We start from the raw sequence: 19,575 nt of genomic DNA, 5'->3' as shown, positions 1-19,575 counted from the left end.
AGCAAAAAACTGCTGCTATTTAATGGACAAATACAGAGATTCCAGACAAGTGGTTGTATCCAATCATGCAAAATCAAAGTTCTCAAGCAGTCTCTCGTGGTTATTAACAAACCTCCATGATAAAATATATACTCTTTTTTAAAAGCAAATAAGTCAGCTTAGGTCTGTCTTGTAATTTATTGTTAGATTTTCAATTGCCTAAATTATAAAATATATATTAATTATATGACTTATTAGGACTTTATGAAAATTGTTATTGAAAATCGGTAAGTATTAACATTATCTTATACACGTGCACACACACAGGTTTATTACAGAGCAGTTTAATCTAGGTCAAAGACGGGTTTTTCACCCTGAACCCTGTAATCTTCCGTTGTGTGATGCTTTATATAGTTTAACCTTCCAAGTAAATAGATTCTTTTTTCAAACTTGGGTTTATAGAATAATTTAGAGATGGGAAAACAAAGATAGTATTTTTAGGATCATTAGACTGTCTTTTTGAAAAGCCTGTTTTCAGACGTTTTAGGTTTGGCAATACTCAGAATGAATTTTGCCAATGACTTTTTTCCTCCCTATTCAAACCCACTAATACATCAAGGAAAATTCGATCCGTATGTTTCTCATTCATTTGTATTCAAGTCATCAAAGTGTTGTTTTGTGAAGGTATTGTTTAACATCCAAGAAACATTGTAAGGTTCTTTTTTTTTAATAAGACTCTAAAATCCATTTTTCTTCAAACAAAGTTGTGGCATAATTTCCAAGCATATAAAGGTAAAGATTCAGATTTAAAGTCAGAGATTTCAAAGTTTTACTATGTTTTTTAGCCAATTTCAGAATTATAACTGTCAAATTAAATTCCATTTTAATTGATGCTTATGTATAATTTGAATAAATTTAGAGTCATTGCTACAGCTAACTTAGAATTTAAAGTTTTGGTAACTCATTTGAATAAGAAGGATAAGTCAATAGCTCTATTCTGGAAATATAAATTCTAAGATGAAATCATTTGGATAGCTAGATTTCAATATTGGCTCTTACAAAATATTTCATGTTTTAGCCATAGCATCAGCAAAATGAGTGCTGTAGTAATTACCTTACAAGGACAGGGTAAGGCCATATTAGATGATAGGGTCTAGAATACCACGTAATAGGACAGGAACGCAGGTCTTCATGCCCAGTCGTCCACACGGTCATTCACAGGGGCTTTTTATTCACTCCAGGTGGCACTCCTTCAACTTGGGATCAGTTAGTTTTTGTAGAAGTTTTATATATGTTTTAAGGAAGTTTTAGATAAATTCACTAATAATAGTCCACCAAAGACAGCTAAGATTATTGAATATGTTCTTAAATTTTGATTTGGTAGCACAGTGTATATGCAGTTACTAATAACTTTGGTTGATGAAATGATTATTGATAAGAAACTTTAAAATATATTCTGATCTAGGGTATGAAGCCAAGAGAAATGAATGTTCAGAGATATGTGTCAAGATTAATTGCTTGCTTATGTTGGTTTTGTACTCGTAGATACCACTGAATATCAAATTATTAGTGCTATGGTACTATCGTATTATTAGTAATATGGTACTTTTCTTGAGTCCCAACCATTTTATCCTTAAAAAAATAGTGTAGTTATTTTGGGGATAACTAATTACATCAAAAATATAAGTGAAACAAGCTTCCTGTCACTCAGTAGGGTTACATAGAGAGATAAGTACCATCAGGAAAACTTTACAACCCGAGATGCCTCAATGTAAATTACTAGTAATTGACTAGTAAACCTATTAGCAAACTTACATGTCAACATGACTTCTTACAAAGATTGTAGAATTACAAGCAGTATTTTAATCCTCATAGAATACACGGTTAAAGAAATATTAACAGCCTATGGTAAAGAGTAGTGGCCTGATAGTTCCTAATATATGCATGTTGTGTTACTATTTATAGAAAATTGCACACAACCCCCTATTATGTAAATATTTCCTATAAAAGAATCAGAAAACTGAAGCTACCTTTGAAATGATTGGAAGAACATCAGAGAAGATGTCAAGGAAAGAAACCATTGTAATGATTGTCTTCTTCTCAGACTATACCTCCTGTTGGTCATCAGCTGTATTTCTCAGACTTTGTAAATGGGTAAAGTTATATTTTTTTCTCTTGTTAATACACAAGAGTTTTCTCTATTCTGTTTTTGAAATTATATATATATATCACATATATATATATAGATAGATAGATAGATAGATAGATAGATATCATATATATATATATGAGCTTTCCTAAAAGCTCCAAGGATTTAATCTTCTTTTATTTCCTTATCATTATTGTGAAAAGTTAAAAGTCTTAACTTTCATTTCAGTTATCAATACAATGAAATTAAAAGTGAGTATTTAAAAAACTTTTATTACCCAGGGTTTTTGCATGTTATCTACTCTGTGACATATGACATTTTTGTTGTTGTTCATTCCTAGAAATGGACAACAGCTACATCTACATTAATAGTAAGGAATAGGATTAGTCATTTTTCTACCACTTTGAAGTGTTTTTTAGTCCTATTGTTTTTTATTAGTTACAGAGTAATTGAACATACTGATAAAAATTTTCTTCAAAACTGCAGTGTTCTGTGATATCTCCTAAACGTGCTATTATAAATGAAAGTATTTGGTTAAGTAAGTTTGTCGTGTTACCCTTAGGGTCCCTAGGACAGTCTTTTTTACCTCAGGAGAAAGTTTCCAAGTTAAGCCCCTGTGTTGTCAGATGACTATTTATCTTTGTCAAGGGTCAAATGTTAATGTGGCTGGTTAATCTGAATATCAGCTGATATAGTGCTAATAAGTAGCAAAAGAAATTTGGAGATCAAAGGTGATATATTTTTTGTCCTGCTGACTACAGTTTCTCATTATTATTTATCTAAGTTCAGAAAGTTCACTTATATCCACTTACTAGAGGATCTTTTAAACATTTTGAGATTTGATAATATTCTCTTCCCTTATCTGAACTCCATCTTATGAGACAATCAAGTCATTTTTGTTCACAAAAGCATATGGCTCCCTTTTGCTGAATTTATGGTGATGACAATTGGTTTCAAATAAATAAATGAGAGTCTACATCAGTGAAACTGCAAGACTCACATATTTTGCTAAATGTTCTGGAAGGAAAAAAGGAACATGTACTCCTACAATGTTCCTAGGTAAATATTAGTATAAAAGAAGTAGTTCTTTATGTGCTGTTTAATGTTAAGGATAATCAGAGCATACTTGCTTGGCTTTTGGATGAATGGAGAAAGAAGGGGAAGGGTCAAGTCAAGGAACATGAATAAAGGGCCCATGGACAAAGGCAATGGGGGGGATCGAATTTGGGAGGTGGGAGAGGATAAAGTGGGGAAGAGTAATGGGGGAAAATGGGGACAACTATAATTGAACAATAAAAATAAATAAAAGAATAAATTGGGAGAATAGATAAGAAATATTCATTTTCAAACACTTACCTAAGTAAAATAAATAGGTAAAGTTGTATTTTTTTCAAGCAATCTAGAAATTAAATCAGTGTGCAAAACAGGAGGATTTAAGGCACAAGGAAAAAAGGTGCTTAAGAAATGGAAATTAATGGCTGTGGAGCTGTTTGTATTGTGAAGGAGTCAGCTACATGTGAATGGAAGAATTCACCACTTATTTGACCTTTTGTCTAGGGATTATTGTATTGCATGAGGTAATTTATCAGGTGATTGTAATTTAGAAGCATACACTTACATTTTAATCATTATACGTATATAAGCATTATTTTCAGAGGCCATGGTGAATAGAAATGTACTGTCATAAAAGTGCCTGATACTGGTTACATTCAAACTCAAACCCAAGATATTATATAAAATCAGAGATGGAGAAACTGGTAAAGGGAAGCAACACATTCTATGCACATTCTTTCAGGGTAAGTGTGTGTGTGTCGAAAGAGAATATCGAGGTAGAAACACATTCACAAGTTATCATGTAAGGAGTCAGATATAAGTTCACAGTTGAAAATCTATCACTATTAAGGTTTCTGGAGAGCTCTTATTAAAGCATTTAGTGTATTTCCTTTTACTTTTTTCCCCCTTTTACTTTAACTGCCACAGAAATTTTCTCAGTATCATAACAAAGCAAAATCTACTTGTTTCCAGAGCATATTACAGTTGCATTTCAAAACACTAAAACATAAATTAATGTATGGCAATGTATCAGTTTCTAAAATTTTTGGTTTTGGTATGAATCAAGCTATGAAGAGAGTTTTAAAACATAGCTAAATATACATTGGTCTTTTTATGTGAATGATTAAAAACTTGAGAATTCCTTTATTTTGTATAGTAAAAATGACTAGATGTCTACTGAAAATAAATATGACATAGATTTTCCTTGGTGTCTAAAATCAGTATTTGTTGATTTTCCAAACCCATGTAAGCTGTGACCTATGGGTTTTCTAACTCATATAATGTCTTAAAGTACATCAAAGAACATAAATTTTCCTGTATGCTTTAGATTTTTTGCTATTTTCTGCTGCATAAAGATGAGCAAAATCATCAATATGGCTTTCATGCTCAGAGTAACTAAACATAAATATTGAAACACTGCTAAATTTCTACTTTGTTCAACCCAAGATCTTACTAATTTTCTTATTAATCATAAAGGATTTTCATAAACTATACTTTATTTTCAAATTCTATCCAAACTTATTTTCTGTCTAATTGAAAATCTGCTGTTTATATACCCTGTTTTTTATAGTATTTTTTATCAACATCAATTACTCTTCCATGCTAATATCTCATTTTTTTTTCTTTTTCATGATTAAATCCAGGTTTTACTTCCTAGGTACATCTTTAGTTCATTTTAAATAAATATTCAAACCATGTATTTGCTGTGAGGGTTGATCAAGATAATTTTAAACTAAAAGAAACTAACATTTCCTGAGACCTTACTAAATGCTAGGCATTTTGTTAAGCTCTTTAAATGGAATATGTCCTTTATTTTCATCATTATCCCATTTTTTGCATGAGTAAACTTAGCCTGAGTTTAAGAATCTTGTCTATGAGTCTAAAAATGATTTGTTTTCAGAGCCAGGTCTTAGATGCTATGACTCTCACAAATTATATGCAGTCTGTGTAAATTCTAAATAAAAATGTATTTTTATAATTTCCAAAGAAAACAATGCTATTACTAATGATTGTTGTGGAACAAAATTAAATTTTATGTTGGATATGTTGGGATTTATCTGTGGGCTTTTATATTTTGTCTGGAATTTAAATGTGATCTGGCCCCAAAAACGTAATAGCAGTTTTATCATATTTTTTGTTTTCCTGATCTAACTACAGACTTCAATAGTTCTCTTAGCTCCTTACACAATTAAAGTTAATTTGATAAATTTATAAATTGAAAAGAAGGAAAAGTGACTTTTCTCTTGCCAGGGATTGACTTCAACATGTAATTAAATTTAGCCAAATTTGATTTCTTTATTTTTAATTTGATAACTAACTTCCCCCTTCCTTTGTGCCCTGTGTTGCTCACTCATGCATTTTGATGGATTCTCCTTTTCTTGTTTCCTCTCCTTCTCTGCTTTACTCTCCCTTAATCCGATCTCCCCATCAAGGAATCCTTGTATCCACCTCTTCCCAACTCTTTTCAAGCGTCAGCTGCTCAACTTTGTGATTTAAACCAGGGTGCCCCAAACTCACCCTGAGTCTAGTCAAGAATGTAGTTTCCAAAAAACTTATTAGTTTATTATTTTGCAAAAGTCAGTATGAAATCAGTCCTTTCTCTCATCAGAACATCCCTTCTCCCAGCATCAAAGCTGACAGTGAATTGGTATTGCTACAACTTTAAAGAGGTCTTGGACTACCTGAATTTTGTTTGGGGGAGCAAAACATTGGGAAAATTTTTTTAAAAAGAAAAATCTCTGGCAATGAAACACATGTTTAACTTGTCAGTGTGCTTAGCTCCCCCCGCACCTCCTCCCCCCGCTGCCACCCCATATAAGCAGAGCTTCATTGGATGAACCAGAACTGCTTTCCTAAAAAGCTCTTATTTTGAACAAAATTGTTTCAGTCTTCAAATTTACAGATAGCTGAGTTCTGTTGACAATGAAGCACCATGATTCTGATTTATTGAATGTCTATATCTATTTTTGATATCTTTATTATATTTTTTGTTAGAACTCTGAAATGGGCCTCTCACAGCCTAGTTTGGTCTTATATAATAATTCATAGTGAGAAAAAATAATTTTCCTTTATAAACAGATGTTGATTATAGAATATATTCAGTAATAACTTGTAAAACTTGAGGTTGCTCTTTTACCATGTCCATTTTATACACAATATTTCAAAACTAGCTTTTAAAGTTCATTTCCTTTGTTTTAACTTATAGTATGTTTATATTTGAATGAGAGCTACATGCTAACCATAATTTGCTTATCCAAATTTTACCATCACAACACAAAGACATACAAAAAACAAAAGGATTTTGAAATCAATGATTTGAAAGCAAGCAGAGACAAAGAGGAGTTAGTCTGGCATCATTATCTGGTGCAGGATGTATTTGACCATCTTTTAGATTTCCCTTAATGCAAATGGATGTGGAAGTGTTGGGCTACATCTGCGTTTCTGTTTTTGATTTTCCCTAATTCAGAACAGCCCCAATCTTACCCAACAAATGCCAATGTCAGGAACATATTCCAGTTTTTGTTGTTTGTTCTATTCCTCATTCTAGACTCTCATAACCCTGGTTTAACTAATAATCCGAGGGATAAATATGTTCATGCTTATATCCATTTAGGACCATGAAGATTATGAAATTCTCCTTATTTTTTGCCATATACCAGCATTAACTCTGTTTTTCCCATTGTTCTTTCCGCTGTAAGTTTAACTTATTGTTGGTACATATTTCTTAAAGACATACTGCAAAAATAACAGCAGCGCTGCTTTTGCATCACGAGCAGGAAGCACGATGGGAAGAAGAGAGAACCTTTAGTCCGTGTGAGATGTCAGGAGCCTCTGTGGTTCTGTGCTGTTGAGAGTTAAACTTTGGCACACCTGGTGTAAGCTCACAGGGGATGAAAAAAGAAAGCAGAACCAAAAGCATCTAACAAGCAGGCTCACTAGTGTATGTTGTAAGTGGTGATCAAAAGTTAAAATTAGAGGGAAATTATTTTGATAGGAAAATTACACATCCTAGTTCCTTAAAAGTAAATGCACACCAATTTCTTTGTAGTGTGACAAGTTTCAATTTGAGTGGAATAGAAACCAGGGAAACCACCTGCCCTTTCATGGCTGGCAAGGAGTGTCTGATTTTGAACTTATCAAAACAAACAGCTATAACACTGTTCTTGACAGACACAGTTTGTGGGTCACTGACAGACCTATGAGATGGATGGTTTTCCTCCAGTCTTAAGGTAAAAAGCAGAGACTAAGATGAAAGTATCAGTCCTTAACAATCCCTGCCTAACAAAGGGAAACACTGTATTTAAAGGAATAACACAGTACTGTAGGGTTGATAGGGTTGAGTTAAACATCTGACCCTTCTTGAGCTTTCATTCATTTGAAACATAGCCATTGTTTTGTTATGAGTAAATATGATAATGTATGTAAATCAGTATACCTTACTTCAATAGATGACAACTGCTGCTTCTCTCTTAACTTCAGAAATATTGAATTAGCTAACCTTCTCAATTCCCAGTTCCTCTGATGCTTTGAAAGGCGTGCTTATTATTACTTTTGGGTACAAGCTATAATCAAATGATTTCTCTTTGAAGTAATTCAACTGATAGATATATAAAAGTTCTAGTTATGTTGAGATCAGATGATGCTGATGACCCAAGCTGATCCAAAGGTGAGCACTCTAGAAATCCAACTATTGTTTTGCATGTGGACAGCTCAGAAGGATGCTTGGTTCTGGGGGCCACCATGGAATCCAAGTGGTGTAAGATCTCACCTTGGGACTGGTCCTATGTGGGGCGGGCCAGTGTACCTTCTTGCCATAGCCAAAGATATGAGAAGTTGAAGAAAAGTTCTATTTTTCTTCACTCAGTAGAATGTTTTGGGGTCCAATCTTCATATGTATAAGAAATAATCATGTCCCAAATGTCTTAACTCAATTTTTTTTTTTAGCAAAAGTGGACACATCATGGCATAGGCATTAGACAGCTCCGTATCAGTTCTTTACTGCAAATCTGGGAAAATACCTTTTACTCTTTTCACTCTTTCTCTTTACTAGGGATCAAAATAACATATTTCTCTTCCATTCTGGTAGTAGTAGCCTATTGTAAAGATTCTAGAAGAATAATAGTTTGTGGTTATTTCACGGATTCATGTGTCAAATTGAAAGGGAAGGTGAAACATTTTTTTTTTTTTTTTTCGATTTTTTTTTTAAATATATTTATTGATTATGCTATTACAGTTGTCCCATTTCCCCCCCACTCCACTCCATCCTGCCCACCCCCCTCCCTCCCACATTCCCCGTCTATAGTTCATGTCCATAGGTCATACTTATAAGTTCTTTGGTTTCTACATTTCCTACACTATTTTTACCCTCCCCCTGTCTATTTTCCACCTATCATCTATGCTACTTATTCTCTGTACCTTTCCCCCTCTCTCCCTCTCCCACTCCCTTAATGACAACCCTCGTGTTCTAGTTGTTTGCCTAGTTTGCTCTCGTTTTTGTTTTATGTGTGGCCGTTAATAACTGTGAGTTTGCTGTCATTTTTACTGTTCCTATTTTTGATCTTCTTTTTCTTAGGTAACTCCCTTTAACATTTCATATAATAAGGGCTTGGTGATGATGAGCTTCTTTAACTTGACCTTATCTGAGAAGCACTTTATCTTCCCTTCCATTCTAAGTGATAGCTTTGCTGGATACAGTAATCTTGGATGTAGATCCTTGCGTTTAATCTTGGGTAATGTAATTATGATGTGCCTTGGCATGTTCCTCCTTGGGTCCAGCTTCTTTGGGACTCTCTGAACTTCCTGGACTTCCCGGAAGTCTATTTCCTTTGCCAGATTAGGGAAGTTCTCCTTCATTATTTGTTCAAATAAGTTTTCAATTTTTTGTTCTTCCTCTTCTCCTTCTGGCACCCCTATAATTCGGATGTTGGAACGTTTCAAGGTGTCCTGGAGGTTCCTAAGCCTCTCCTCATTTTTCCAAGTTCTTGTTTCTTCATTCTTTTCTGTTTGGATGTTTGTTTCTTCCTTCTGGTCCACACCATTGATTTGAGTCCCAGTTTCCTTCTCATCACTATTGGTTCCCTGTACATTTTCCTTTGTTTCTCTTAGCATAGGCTTCATTTTTTCATCTGTTTTTCGAATAGATTCAACCAAGTCTGTGAGCATATTGATAACCAGTGCTTTGAACTGTGCATCTGATAGGTTGGCTATCTCTTCGTCGCTTAGTTGTATTTTTTCTGGAGCTTTGAAGTGTTCTGTCATTTGGGCCATTTTTTTTTTTTTTTGTCTTGGCGTGTCTGTTACTTTAAGGGGCGGAGCCTTAGGTGTTCACCGGGGCGGGGTAACGCTGGTCGCTGAGCTGTGACGCTGTACGAGGGGGAGGGGCCGAGTGGGAGCAATGGCGCCAGCCTCACTCTCCTCCGGATTTCAATCCTTCACTCCGCTACCCACAATCAAACTGGGCCACTCTGGTGCTGGTTCCCGAGTAAGTGGGCCTGTGCGCACTCTCGGCCCCTGTGGGTCTCTCCAACAACCTCTCCTGTGAGGCTGGGAGTCTCTCCTGCTGCTGCCCCAACCCCCAGGTGCACTTTCAATCAGAGGTTTGAGGCTTTATTTCCCGGAGCTGGAGCCCTGGGTTGCACAGTCTGCTTCTCTGCCCACCGTTCGTCCAGTTTATCTGTGGGCGAATGTGGTGCCGCAAGGTGCTACCCGCCACTCTGCCTGCCCCACTCTCCGCCACTCTGAGTCCGGCCCTCTCGGTTTATCTGCGCAGATGTGGGGCCGCAGGGTCTGCTAGTGCTTGGACTGCCTGCGCCATTTGTCCCACACTCCGCCAGTCTCAGTCCCGCCACAGCCACGCGAGTCCTTTCCACCCCGGTGCCCGTCTCTGCCCCTCCTACCAGTCTGGATGAATGGTTATTTTCTATTTTCTTGGTGTTGGTCCCCCTTGCTGTTCGATTCTCTGTCAGTTCTGGTTGTGCGAGGAGGCGCAGTGTGTCTACCTACGCCGCCATCTTGGTTCTCCTGGAAGGTGAAACATTTAATGAACCATATTTTTCGGTATGATAAAAATCTTTTGCATAATATGTCATATAAGCTGGTAAAACTAATGTTTTCTTTAGACATGCATAAATTTCTCAAGCAACTGAGTTAAGTTCATTTTGAAGACCACTTTCTCCCACTATAGATAAAATGCAGAGAATAAAATTCATTCACTATTTATGAACAAATTAACATGAGTTGGAAGCCTAAAATCTTTTCTTTAATGATATACTAACATATAAAAGTTTTTAAAGGCCCTATTTGTTGATTTATGCTGAAAATCTTCATCAGTATATTCATTTAAATCTCCTATGATTTTTAAAGGAAAGAAGTGTGTGCACTCTTTATTTTAAAAAGTCACATAATGGAGAAAAAAACTAAAAACAATTCACTTTTCCCAAGATCTTCTGAAAAGAATGTTTCTACTTTCTTAAAATAAAAGAGGGCTGTAAGAGGAGCTGCTGACCATTCTTTTGGGTCATGTGACAGATGCTATCTGTAAAGCTTGTAGGGCCTCAGGGGAAAGGTGCCTTATATGGAGGGGCAAAAGGAGGTTTACAATTGTTCATATGGAAAATAATACAATAATAGTACCAGAATAAACTCTGTGTTTTGCATACTCACAACTGTAAACCTACTTTTGTCTCACCCTGTATGAAGAGCAGAGCTATTAAAAAGTAAATGCTTCCCTGGTTGGTGTGGCTTGGTTGATTGGAGCTTTGTACCATAACCCAGAAGGTCGCAATTTTGATTCCTGTTCAGGGCACATGCCTAGGTTGTGGGTTTGGTCCCTGGTTGGGGCAGGTAGGAGAGGCAACTGGTCGATGTTTTTCTCTCACATTGATGTTTTTCTCCTTCTCTCTCCCTTCTTCCCTCTAAAATCAGTGAGCATCTCCTTGAGTGAGGATAAAAAATAAGTAAGAAAATAAGTAATGCTTATGTGAAGGTAAATTGAAATTCTTAGTCTGAGATTCATATTCCACTATCTGAAAATATGGCCCAAGTTACAGTATGCCTTCTCATTTCAAAATGAAGTTCCATGAAAAGAGACCAATTGGTTTCCTCACCTCAGTCCCACCCTCAGTGCATAAAACATTTGAGTGTTCTGGACAGGTTCCGCAACTAGGACACACCTCTGGCCTTGCTGCTTTATGGTTCTCAGACTTTCTTTCCTCAGGCCCTTCCTCCTGGAGTTCCATGAGCTTTGGTTCTCAACTGTTCGCCTTTCCCCCCATCAATCACGCCTTTAGTCAGCATGCTGAGATGTTTCTGACCAAATATCCCCTTTTCCAATCCCCACCATGTTTTCAAACTGAAGGGCTTCATAGTCCCATCTACAAAATTTTTAGAAGGAGTTTCAACTTTTAAAACAGTATCTTCTTCCTTTGAACTTGTCTACCTCACACACCCCAGTCATAGAAGAAAATGGATTCCTTCTACTGTCATGTCAGGAGGAATTATAACCACATTTCTTATCTGCAGGTAACCCTCAACTCCCGCTTCATGTCAGGGCATCAGGATTCAGTTCCCGGTCTCCCTCTGTGAATCACGTAGCTCCACCGTGTCTTTCCCCCTTTAACATCGGCCACAGAATCTTATCCCTATTCACATATATTATTGCATTTGTTCCTTCTTTTGTTTTTGATTCTTTTTAATACTGACACTAGAATTGTAAATATAGACTATTTAATATAAAATAAAGTGGCTATTTTTAATTTACTCCTTTAAATATCACTATGAAGAAGAGAATGAGAAGCTGTAGCACAGGCATTGCATGGAGAGCTTGGTTTGTTAGAGCCCCAGAATTACGATAAAGAATCACTCAAAAATCTTACTACCTTGTACTCTGGCACCCCTATAAATTTAATTTAAAAATGTTTCTAAATACCACTTAACTATGAGTTTCCAGCATCACTGAAATAGTTTAATAGCCTAGACTTTCTTTGTTTTTGCATGTATAAGGCAATGTAAACCATCTTAAAACAAAGTTCTGACACAAATGTATAATTCTGTTTGTGGTATTTCAAATCCATGCACTTATATCTGGCAATAAGTCTATGCTTTTTTCTCTAAAACTAGAAACTATGCAAATTTTTCATCAAATTATAACAGAGTTGAAATTCAGAGCTAAATTGCAAAATGCTTAATTTAAGTTTATGCTGAGTTAAATGTATATGGAATTTAAGTAAACAAAATTGTATCTTCCCCACATTCCTTAATATCTGACTTAAAATGATTTAGTCTGTATGCTGGGTAGAGAATTCTGCACATTTTAAATAATCTGTTTCTAAAAGGGTTAAAATTCCAGTAGAATTTAGAGTTAAGAAACGATAATTTAAGAGCACCAGAATCAAATTTAATCACAGATTAAAAATAAGCAAAGATCAGGAGACTATGTGAATGAGAAACAACATATTGATTTATTTTCTATGAAACTGTTCATAAAGGATGCTGCAAGAATCTCTTTTGAAATGAAGGAAATATAATTTGTACACAAGTTCTATCACAGGTGTTTTGGGTTAAGCAGTCAATTACTGTGGGTTTATAGGAGAAAAAAAAACAAACTGGAATTTATGCTTAACATTGTAGAGAGATATGAACGTTTAGACTCTGATAAAGCCTCAAATGAATGTTTTCCAAACTGTATATTCTGGAGGGAAACTAAATGCTCCTATTTGGAACCACTTATCCTTGTAACATCAACATGTCTCTAAAGAGCTGTTTTATGTCAGAGTCTCCTTTAATAACCCTGTTTTTTAAAGAAATAAACATTTTGAAAGTCACATTTTCCAAAAAGAATGGTCTGAAATACAAAACCAGTGAGTTTGGGATGGACCTCTGGTTGGCCAGCTTACCTGCTCTGTGACTTTAAAAGTGAAATGGTGTGTCCTTAGGCAGATGTGAATGCAATTCCCTGACCCCGGTGCTTCTGCAAAGTCTTAAGGGTCAGAGTAGCAGATCCGCAGTCTTGAATCCCCAGCTTCAGTTATGACAGAATTTAGTGAGTATGAGCCCCAGCGTCACATACGTCCCTCTTGATTGCTGCGCGAAGAGAATAATCATTTCTTTTTAGGAGATGTCATCCTAGCCCCATCTTCATTCACTCTGTAGTTAATCCAACTGAGAAATTATAAGACCAAATATTTGCTGTTCAAATTGTTTCTCTTCCCTTGGTACTTGTGTGATCATTTTGAGAGAAGATAAGATGGCCAAGATATGAATAGTTCTAAAAGTTTTTTACATGCAAAAAGATTTAATGAGTATTTTTTGTATAAATGCAAAAAACAAATATGACTACCAATATCAAAGTTTGGAATTTCATTTTTGTTCTCATTACCCCTCTCATTTTATAATCCCCAAATTCTATGATATACAAACCTGGGATAATTGGGCACAATGTTTCTTTGGGTCTAGCTGCCATCAGTGAAATCACTGGACTTCTGGTATATTCTTCAAAGAACCTTCTTATCTCCTCCCTCCTCCTGTTTGTACAGGAGACCCCGAGTGTATTTAAGCTTGAACAACTCCCAGCAACCAACTTCTTCTCCTGTACTTGTTATCACCCTACCCATTGAACAGATCACCTCCCTTGCATCTGCCTAGTGTATGACATTAAGCCATGGGTACTATGCAAGAGAAGTGTCTTCTTGATCAAACAGCCGCTTCATGCCATCGCTGGCACTGTCTGTCACTTTGGTACAGTTGTTGGTACACCTTAAAAGCCCCAATGTCCTGCTCATCTTTGAACCACTGCCACTCTCTGAAACTCATGCTAATGATGACTACAGTGTAGGAGATAAACTTGGACCCACATTCTGTCGTCCTGTGCCCTTGTGGTGGTGCTGGCATGCCTCTCCTCTGACATAGGGAGAACGTGTGTTTCACCCCTTGTGTCACATTGTTAACCAAGCTCCAAAGTAGTGATGTCTTGCCTCCCCAGTATTTTACAGGGACTTTCAGTAAAAGCAGTTCTGTTAGGTTTTGTTGAATTCTCTTGGTTTTTTTTAGGAGTTAGTCATGCAAATTTATTGAAGCGGCACAGGAAGGATCTCTGAGTTACAGACATAAAACCACTGCTTCCTTATACTCACTGGGACATTGCTCTGAATCAGTGAATTAAGGACTCACCTTTTCCTTAGGATGACTTTCCCATGAGGTTACTCCATCCTCATTCAAATATTTGCCCAGTGAATTATGCCTACCAGTGTTCTGGCGCTGCCTAGATATGTCTGAATCCTAAGGTGACTAAGCATGGGATCAAGCTGATGTTCTTACTACCCTTTTAATTTAATACTCTTTTCCTATCTCATCCCATTTTTATTTTTACTGTATATTCATTGTTTAATCTTTACACATTATCTACCTATCATTCTATATATTTTAAACTAGAAACCATAAATAAGGATCAGCTTGTAAAAGTAAATCCACGGTGATACGTACCTCCATATAGTTTTCCTAGATCAAGATGTTTAAGGCAGTCTTCTTTATTTATGTGTTTGCAATACCTGAAATATACTGTACATTTAACAATAAAATTCGACATGTTCAACTACATTTGATAAAAGATTCACTACTTTCAATACATGTGATAGAGTCTGTGATCCCATTAGCACTTCTAACAAAAGCAACTATCCAACCACTTAAAAGGTTTAGTCTACATAATCAGTGTAGGTATATTGTGTCTGAAGGGGTAGGTCAAATAGTTAAGCTATGGTGTAGCTCAAGACCAAGAGTAACTGAGCAAGCCTTAACTTATGGAATCTTAATAGTCACCTCATTGCTGAAGTAAAGAGGAAACCAAGAGGAAACTTAATAATACCAAAAGTTATTTTAAAGGGAGTTCACATTGGTGCAAATGGTACTTTGCTTCACACACAATATCCACCTTTGTAAAGCCCACGAAACCCCTATTTGTAACATGCACACATCTTTACAGTTTTCAGAATATAAATCTTTAGAGCAGTATTACATCTCTACAGATAAAAATCAAAATATTGAAAGTCTGTAGAATAATAAAAGAAACCCTCTAGAAAACCAAAGGAAACTTGGAACTTTGTGTTAAGTGCTTATTTAACTATAAAAGGGTCTGTGTGTGTTGTAATGAATGGAAAACCGATTTTACTGCATTCCGTTTGTGAACATCTTGCAGCCACCTATTTCGGTATTAGAAAGACCATATATTAAAAATGATTTCTGCAGTCATCAATGTATACAAGTAAAAATTTAGTTTCTGTTAAATTAACACTTCATTAAAAAATCAAAATAAAAGCTCAACAAATACTTTTTATGTTGTACTCCAAGACAGGGAAAGAAATCAGAAATTTGAAGAACAGATTGCCAGTTATTCTATTTCATAACAGTTAAGTTTCTCAGTTCTTTTTTTTTTTTTCCTTTTGCTGAGCTCTCTGTCACTGGAAACATCTTAAACCAATTTCAAGTGCTACACCTGAATAAACATGTTGTAAAAGTGTTTATGTATTGAAGTGGGTCAGTTCAAGGTATGGTATTTGGCTGGAACTTCTAATTTCTCTTTTTACAGCAAAAGGGCTGCCAGAAGGAGGAAGTCTGAGCTGAATTAATACATTTGTTACAGTGGAAGTAGAATGGAAACTGCTCTGACCACAAATCAAACTGCCTCTTTCATTTATGCCAGTGATAGAGTTTTTCTAAGAAATATAGACTCTGGCATAAAGCCACTGTAAGTTTGCATTTAAAAGAGAAACCTATATGCTTATTTGTTTAAGGTTTACTGCTTTGATTATTTGTAAGTTCTTTCTTCGGTAGGACTGCGAGTAGTGGCATTTGTAAGGTGGAATACCATTCTAATACTTGTTAGGAACCAAACAGGTTTTGCCAGTATGTTGCAGAATGCTTGTTGAGGACCCTGATGCTGCCTGGATTGCTGAACACTTTTTTTTAAAATCAGTACCTCCACATTTAAAGGACCTCTGTGTCTGTCCCAACAGCTGCACAGCCTCAAATGACACGGTCTCATTTTCTGACGGTAGAAGGTCTCTGCACAATACAAGTATACACAAAAGTGTTTATGCTGCCAAAATAAATTTTGTTAAGAGTGAGAGTTTACTTGCTAAAATGCCATTGATGCAATTTCGGGGACTTGTTTTCCTTTTCTTTCTTCTAAGGTAGGTCAGGCCTTATAATGGACTGAGGTTGCTGCACAGTCTTTACTGAATAAATACTTTAAGAAAACATGCCCATCCCCCATGGGGTGAAACGGAGTCAATCACACACATATTCCAAACCACATTATATGTCACTCCTCAAAGATTGCTAATTTCTGTATGTCAAGTAGAAAATTTGCATGAGTTTTGAGTAATTTTCAACTAAATTTACAACTTAATGTTACAGAGTTCATTCTCTTTGGGTGATTTGAATAGAACTAGATATCAGCTAATGGTTTTCTTCTATACATTATAGTATTAATATACATTATATATTTATATATATTTTTGGCGATTACTTTAGAGAGGATAACAAGAGTGAGTTGTCAGAGGGGGAAATAATAGTATGTAACTCCTATTTGTAGAAACAAATAGCTCACGTAAATCAGTAAAATGCCTAGCACATGCATATCAAGTGCTCCAAAACATTTCCCATTGTAATAATTATAAATGATCATTACTAGCCCAATGGGAGAGGTTCTTTATTAGATCTACTTCTAGTCTCTAAGCCACCTTGCCTTCGAACTCACTCCTGTACAGGCCCCTCTTCTCTGATTCCCAGCCACACCATTTGGCTCAGAAAGGTCTGGGGTGCAGCTGGTTCAGAGATGAAGGTCACTCTGCAAGCCCACCTGGCATTTTTCTCCTTTCTGAAAGTCTCCAGCCTTGGTTTGCTTCTTCTGAAATCCTTTCAGAAAACATTCAGTTGTGTCAAAACTCTGAAGGGGAAATTCTGAAGTGTTCATGTTTACTTCAAATTATTTCACATTGAGAAAACACTGGCGCTTAAAACAAGGCTCCATCCCCAGCAGGAGCTTCCGAAATGACCTTTGAAGAGCTTGAAGTAGAGCACAGCTTTGAAAAGTCTGCTGGGCACAGGCCAGAGGTGATGGGGGGCGGCCATCAGCACTAATTAATGCTTGAAAGGCTTGAAAGAAGCTGGAGAAAGTAGAAATATCCAACCAGCCATTCAGCTTTTATCACTTAGAGGAAAATTATAGGGAATTTAATGCAGAAGAGCCCATAACTAATATTTTGAAATTGTTACTTCATGTGGACATTTCCAGGCTGATGGTAGTCAAGCCTTCCCACGGATAGTATTGCCGGCTTCCAGGTCTGAGAATATCTGTTAGTGGAGGCAGCCCGAGGGTGTTCTGTGGTGGAAGAATGATGCAAAATGAAAATCCAAGCATGGATAATTGTCTGGAATAGTAAACTCCCAATGTTTATAAGACTATCTGGCCTGCAAAGAAAACATTCTGATAATGTTTTAAAACTTTTTTTCTTAAAGTACCCTCAGAATTCACTCGTATCAGGTAAACATCTTTTTTTTTTTAACAAACCAAGTGCTTGTATTTCTGTTCTAGGACGCAGTATCAACGTTAAATCTGCTGGGCTTGTGGGGAGGCATGGGCCTCAGTCAAAGCAGCCATTCATGGTGGCTTTCTTCAAGGCAAGTGAGGTACTTCTTCGATCGGTGAGAGCGGCCAGCAAACGGAAAAACCAAAACCGCAGTAAATCCAGCTCCCATCAGGACCCCTCCAGAATGTCCAGTGTTGGAGGTAAGTTAAACCCAGAGCCGAAGTTGTGCACAGAGAGTTATGGGGTCACATGTTGCAAATCAAGTAGCCACAATAAATTCACCCTCTGGATATACCTTTATTTGGTTTATTAAATCATGCAGCAATGTTTCTAGCATCCCCAGAATGTTTCATCAGTGAATCACTCAGTAATTCATTTTAAAATAAGTATGGCTTGCCTTCATATGTTGAAAGATTCGGTTCAAATTAAAATCAAGCTGGCAGTAATAAAATTATGAAATGGCTACATCAACAAAGTCTAGCCAAAGCTGAATTGCCCAACTTGCTGAGCTGACTTCCCCAGAGCCTCTCAAGTGTGGATAGGTAACCAGGTAAATTCAGCACAAAAATACTTCTTTTGTGCTTCAAACAATGCATGTGAATAGGCAGTTGAAATTTTTTTCTGACATTAGCAGCAGAAATTAAGATAATGTTTATATTTCCATTAATTATTTGGAGGGCTATTGTCTAGATAATCTGCTGTAAGTGTGTGTATGTACACACACACACATATATATAAAATCTAACAATAAATATTACAAATGCACAATTGACCCCAATGAGTTTGCAGTTTAGTCCATTCATTGGTAGAAAGGAGGTAGAAGTGCAGTTGATCTAACCATGTCTGACTGCCAAAGTATGAAATGATTTCATCATATTATTTAGGCCAATAAATGCCTTGGTTAGTCCAGGCTACAGACAGATTTTTCCTAAGCTGTTTTTAGATAAAAATGATGGCTATTTTATTCCAAGAAATTATCTTTATCTATAAAAAATAAGTCTATTTGAAGGGGAAAACCTACCCTGGAACATCTCAACTTAGTTAAACATGTTGGTTCATTTGTAAAATGTGTATTCTTCTATGTTAATGGTCACCACATGTGAGGCACAGTAGATGAGCTGGGGAAAAAAAACAGACATAATCCCTGCACATATTTTTTCAGCAAATTAGAATGCTTCACTCTTTCAAAAAGACACATTCAGACAGTGTTTGCCATGCTTCCTGAAATCTTCATTTTTTTCTCTTGAGTCATTTGAAACTGATAACTCATACAAGAACCCATACGCTGTTTATTTGTTTTTTAAGTCTGGCACTGTCAACAAAAATACTAAATGGGATTCATTGAAACTTCCTAAAGTATGGGCACCAGGAGAATCATGGTAGAAATAAATCAATTGGGTGTATTTAACAACAGAAGCAGATGGAGGGTTTCTGTGTGGAAATACATTATACTGAATTATAGAGTGATGTACTCAAATAATTTTCTGACAAATAAGTTTGACCATCTTTTTCACTTGAAAATAAAGCATGATAGTAGTACCGTATTATCAAGCTATTTTATGAAGATCTTCACAAGATCTTTCTATTTAGTTTGGCAAAAATTGTAATTGGTTAATATGAAAGATGGAGAAAAATAACTTTCTAAGACCTTTCCTTCCTTATAAATACTAGCCTGTCAAAGTTGTATATTTTTCTTTTCATGTAGAATGGTCTGAAATTGGTTGAAATATTTTTAATTTAATGTAGCAGACTGCATTAAGGAAAAGGTTTGTTAAACCTTGAATAGAATAGTAAATATTTTCTGAGAAAATT

General features: G+C 36.0%; 1 protein-coding gene across 1 annotated transcript in view; it reads left to right on the top strand.

Annotated features, from left to right (window-relative positions):
- Window positions 1-19,575, top strand: part of BMP5 (bone morphogenetic protein 5) — a 114,176-nt gene that overhangs the window by 79,661 nt on the left and 14,940 nt on the right. Inside the window, exon 4 of the mRNA XM_024557910.3 lies at window positions 17,769-17,963. Coding sequence (XP_024413678.2) covers window positions 17,769-17,963 — 195 coding nt within the window. The remainder of the gene's footprint in view (window positions 1-17,768; window positions 17,964-19,575) is intronic.

This window comes from Desmodus rotundus, chromosome 11 (assembly GCF_022682495.2).
Source record: "Desmodus rotundus isolate HL8 chromosome 11, HLdesRot8A.1, whole genome shotgun sequence".
NCBI lineage: Eukaryota > Metazoa > Chordata > Mammalia > Chiroptera > Phyllostomidae > Desmodus > Desmodus rotundus.
This window is presented reverse-complemented; position numbering and strand designations above follow the sequence as displayed.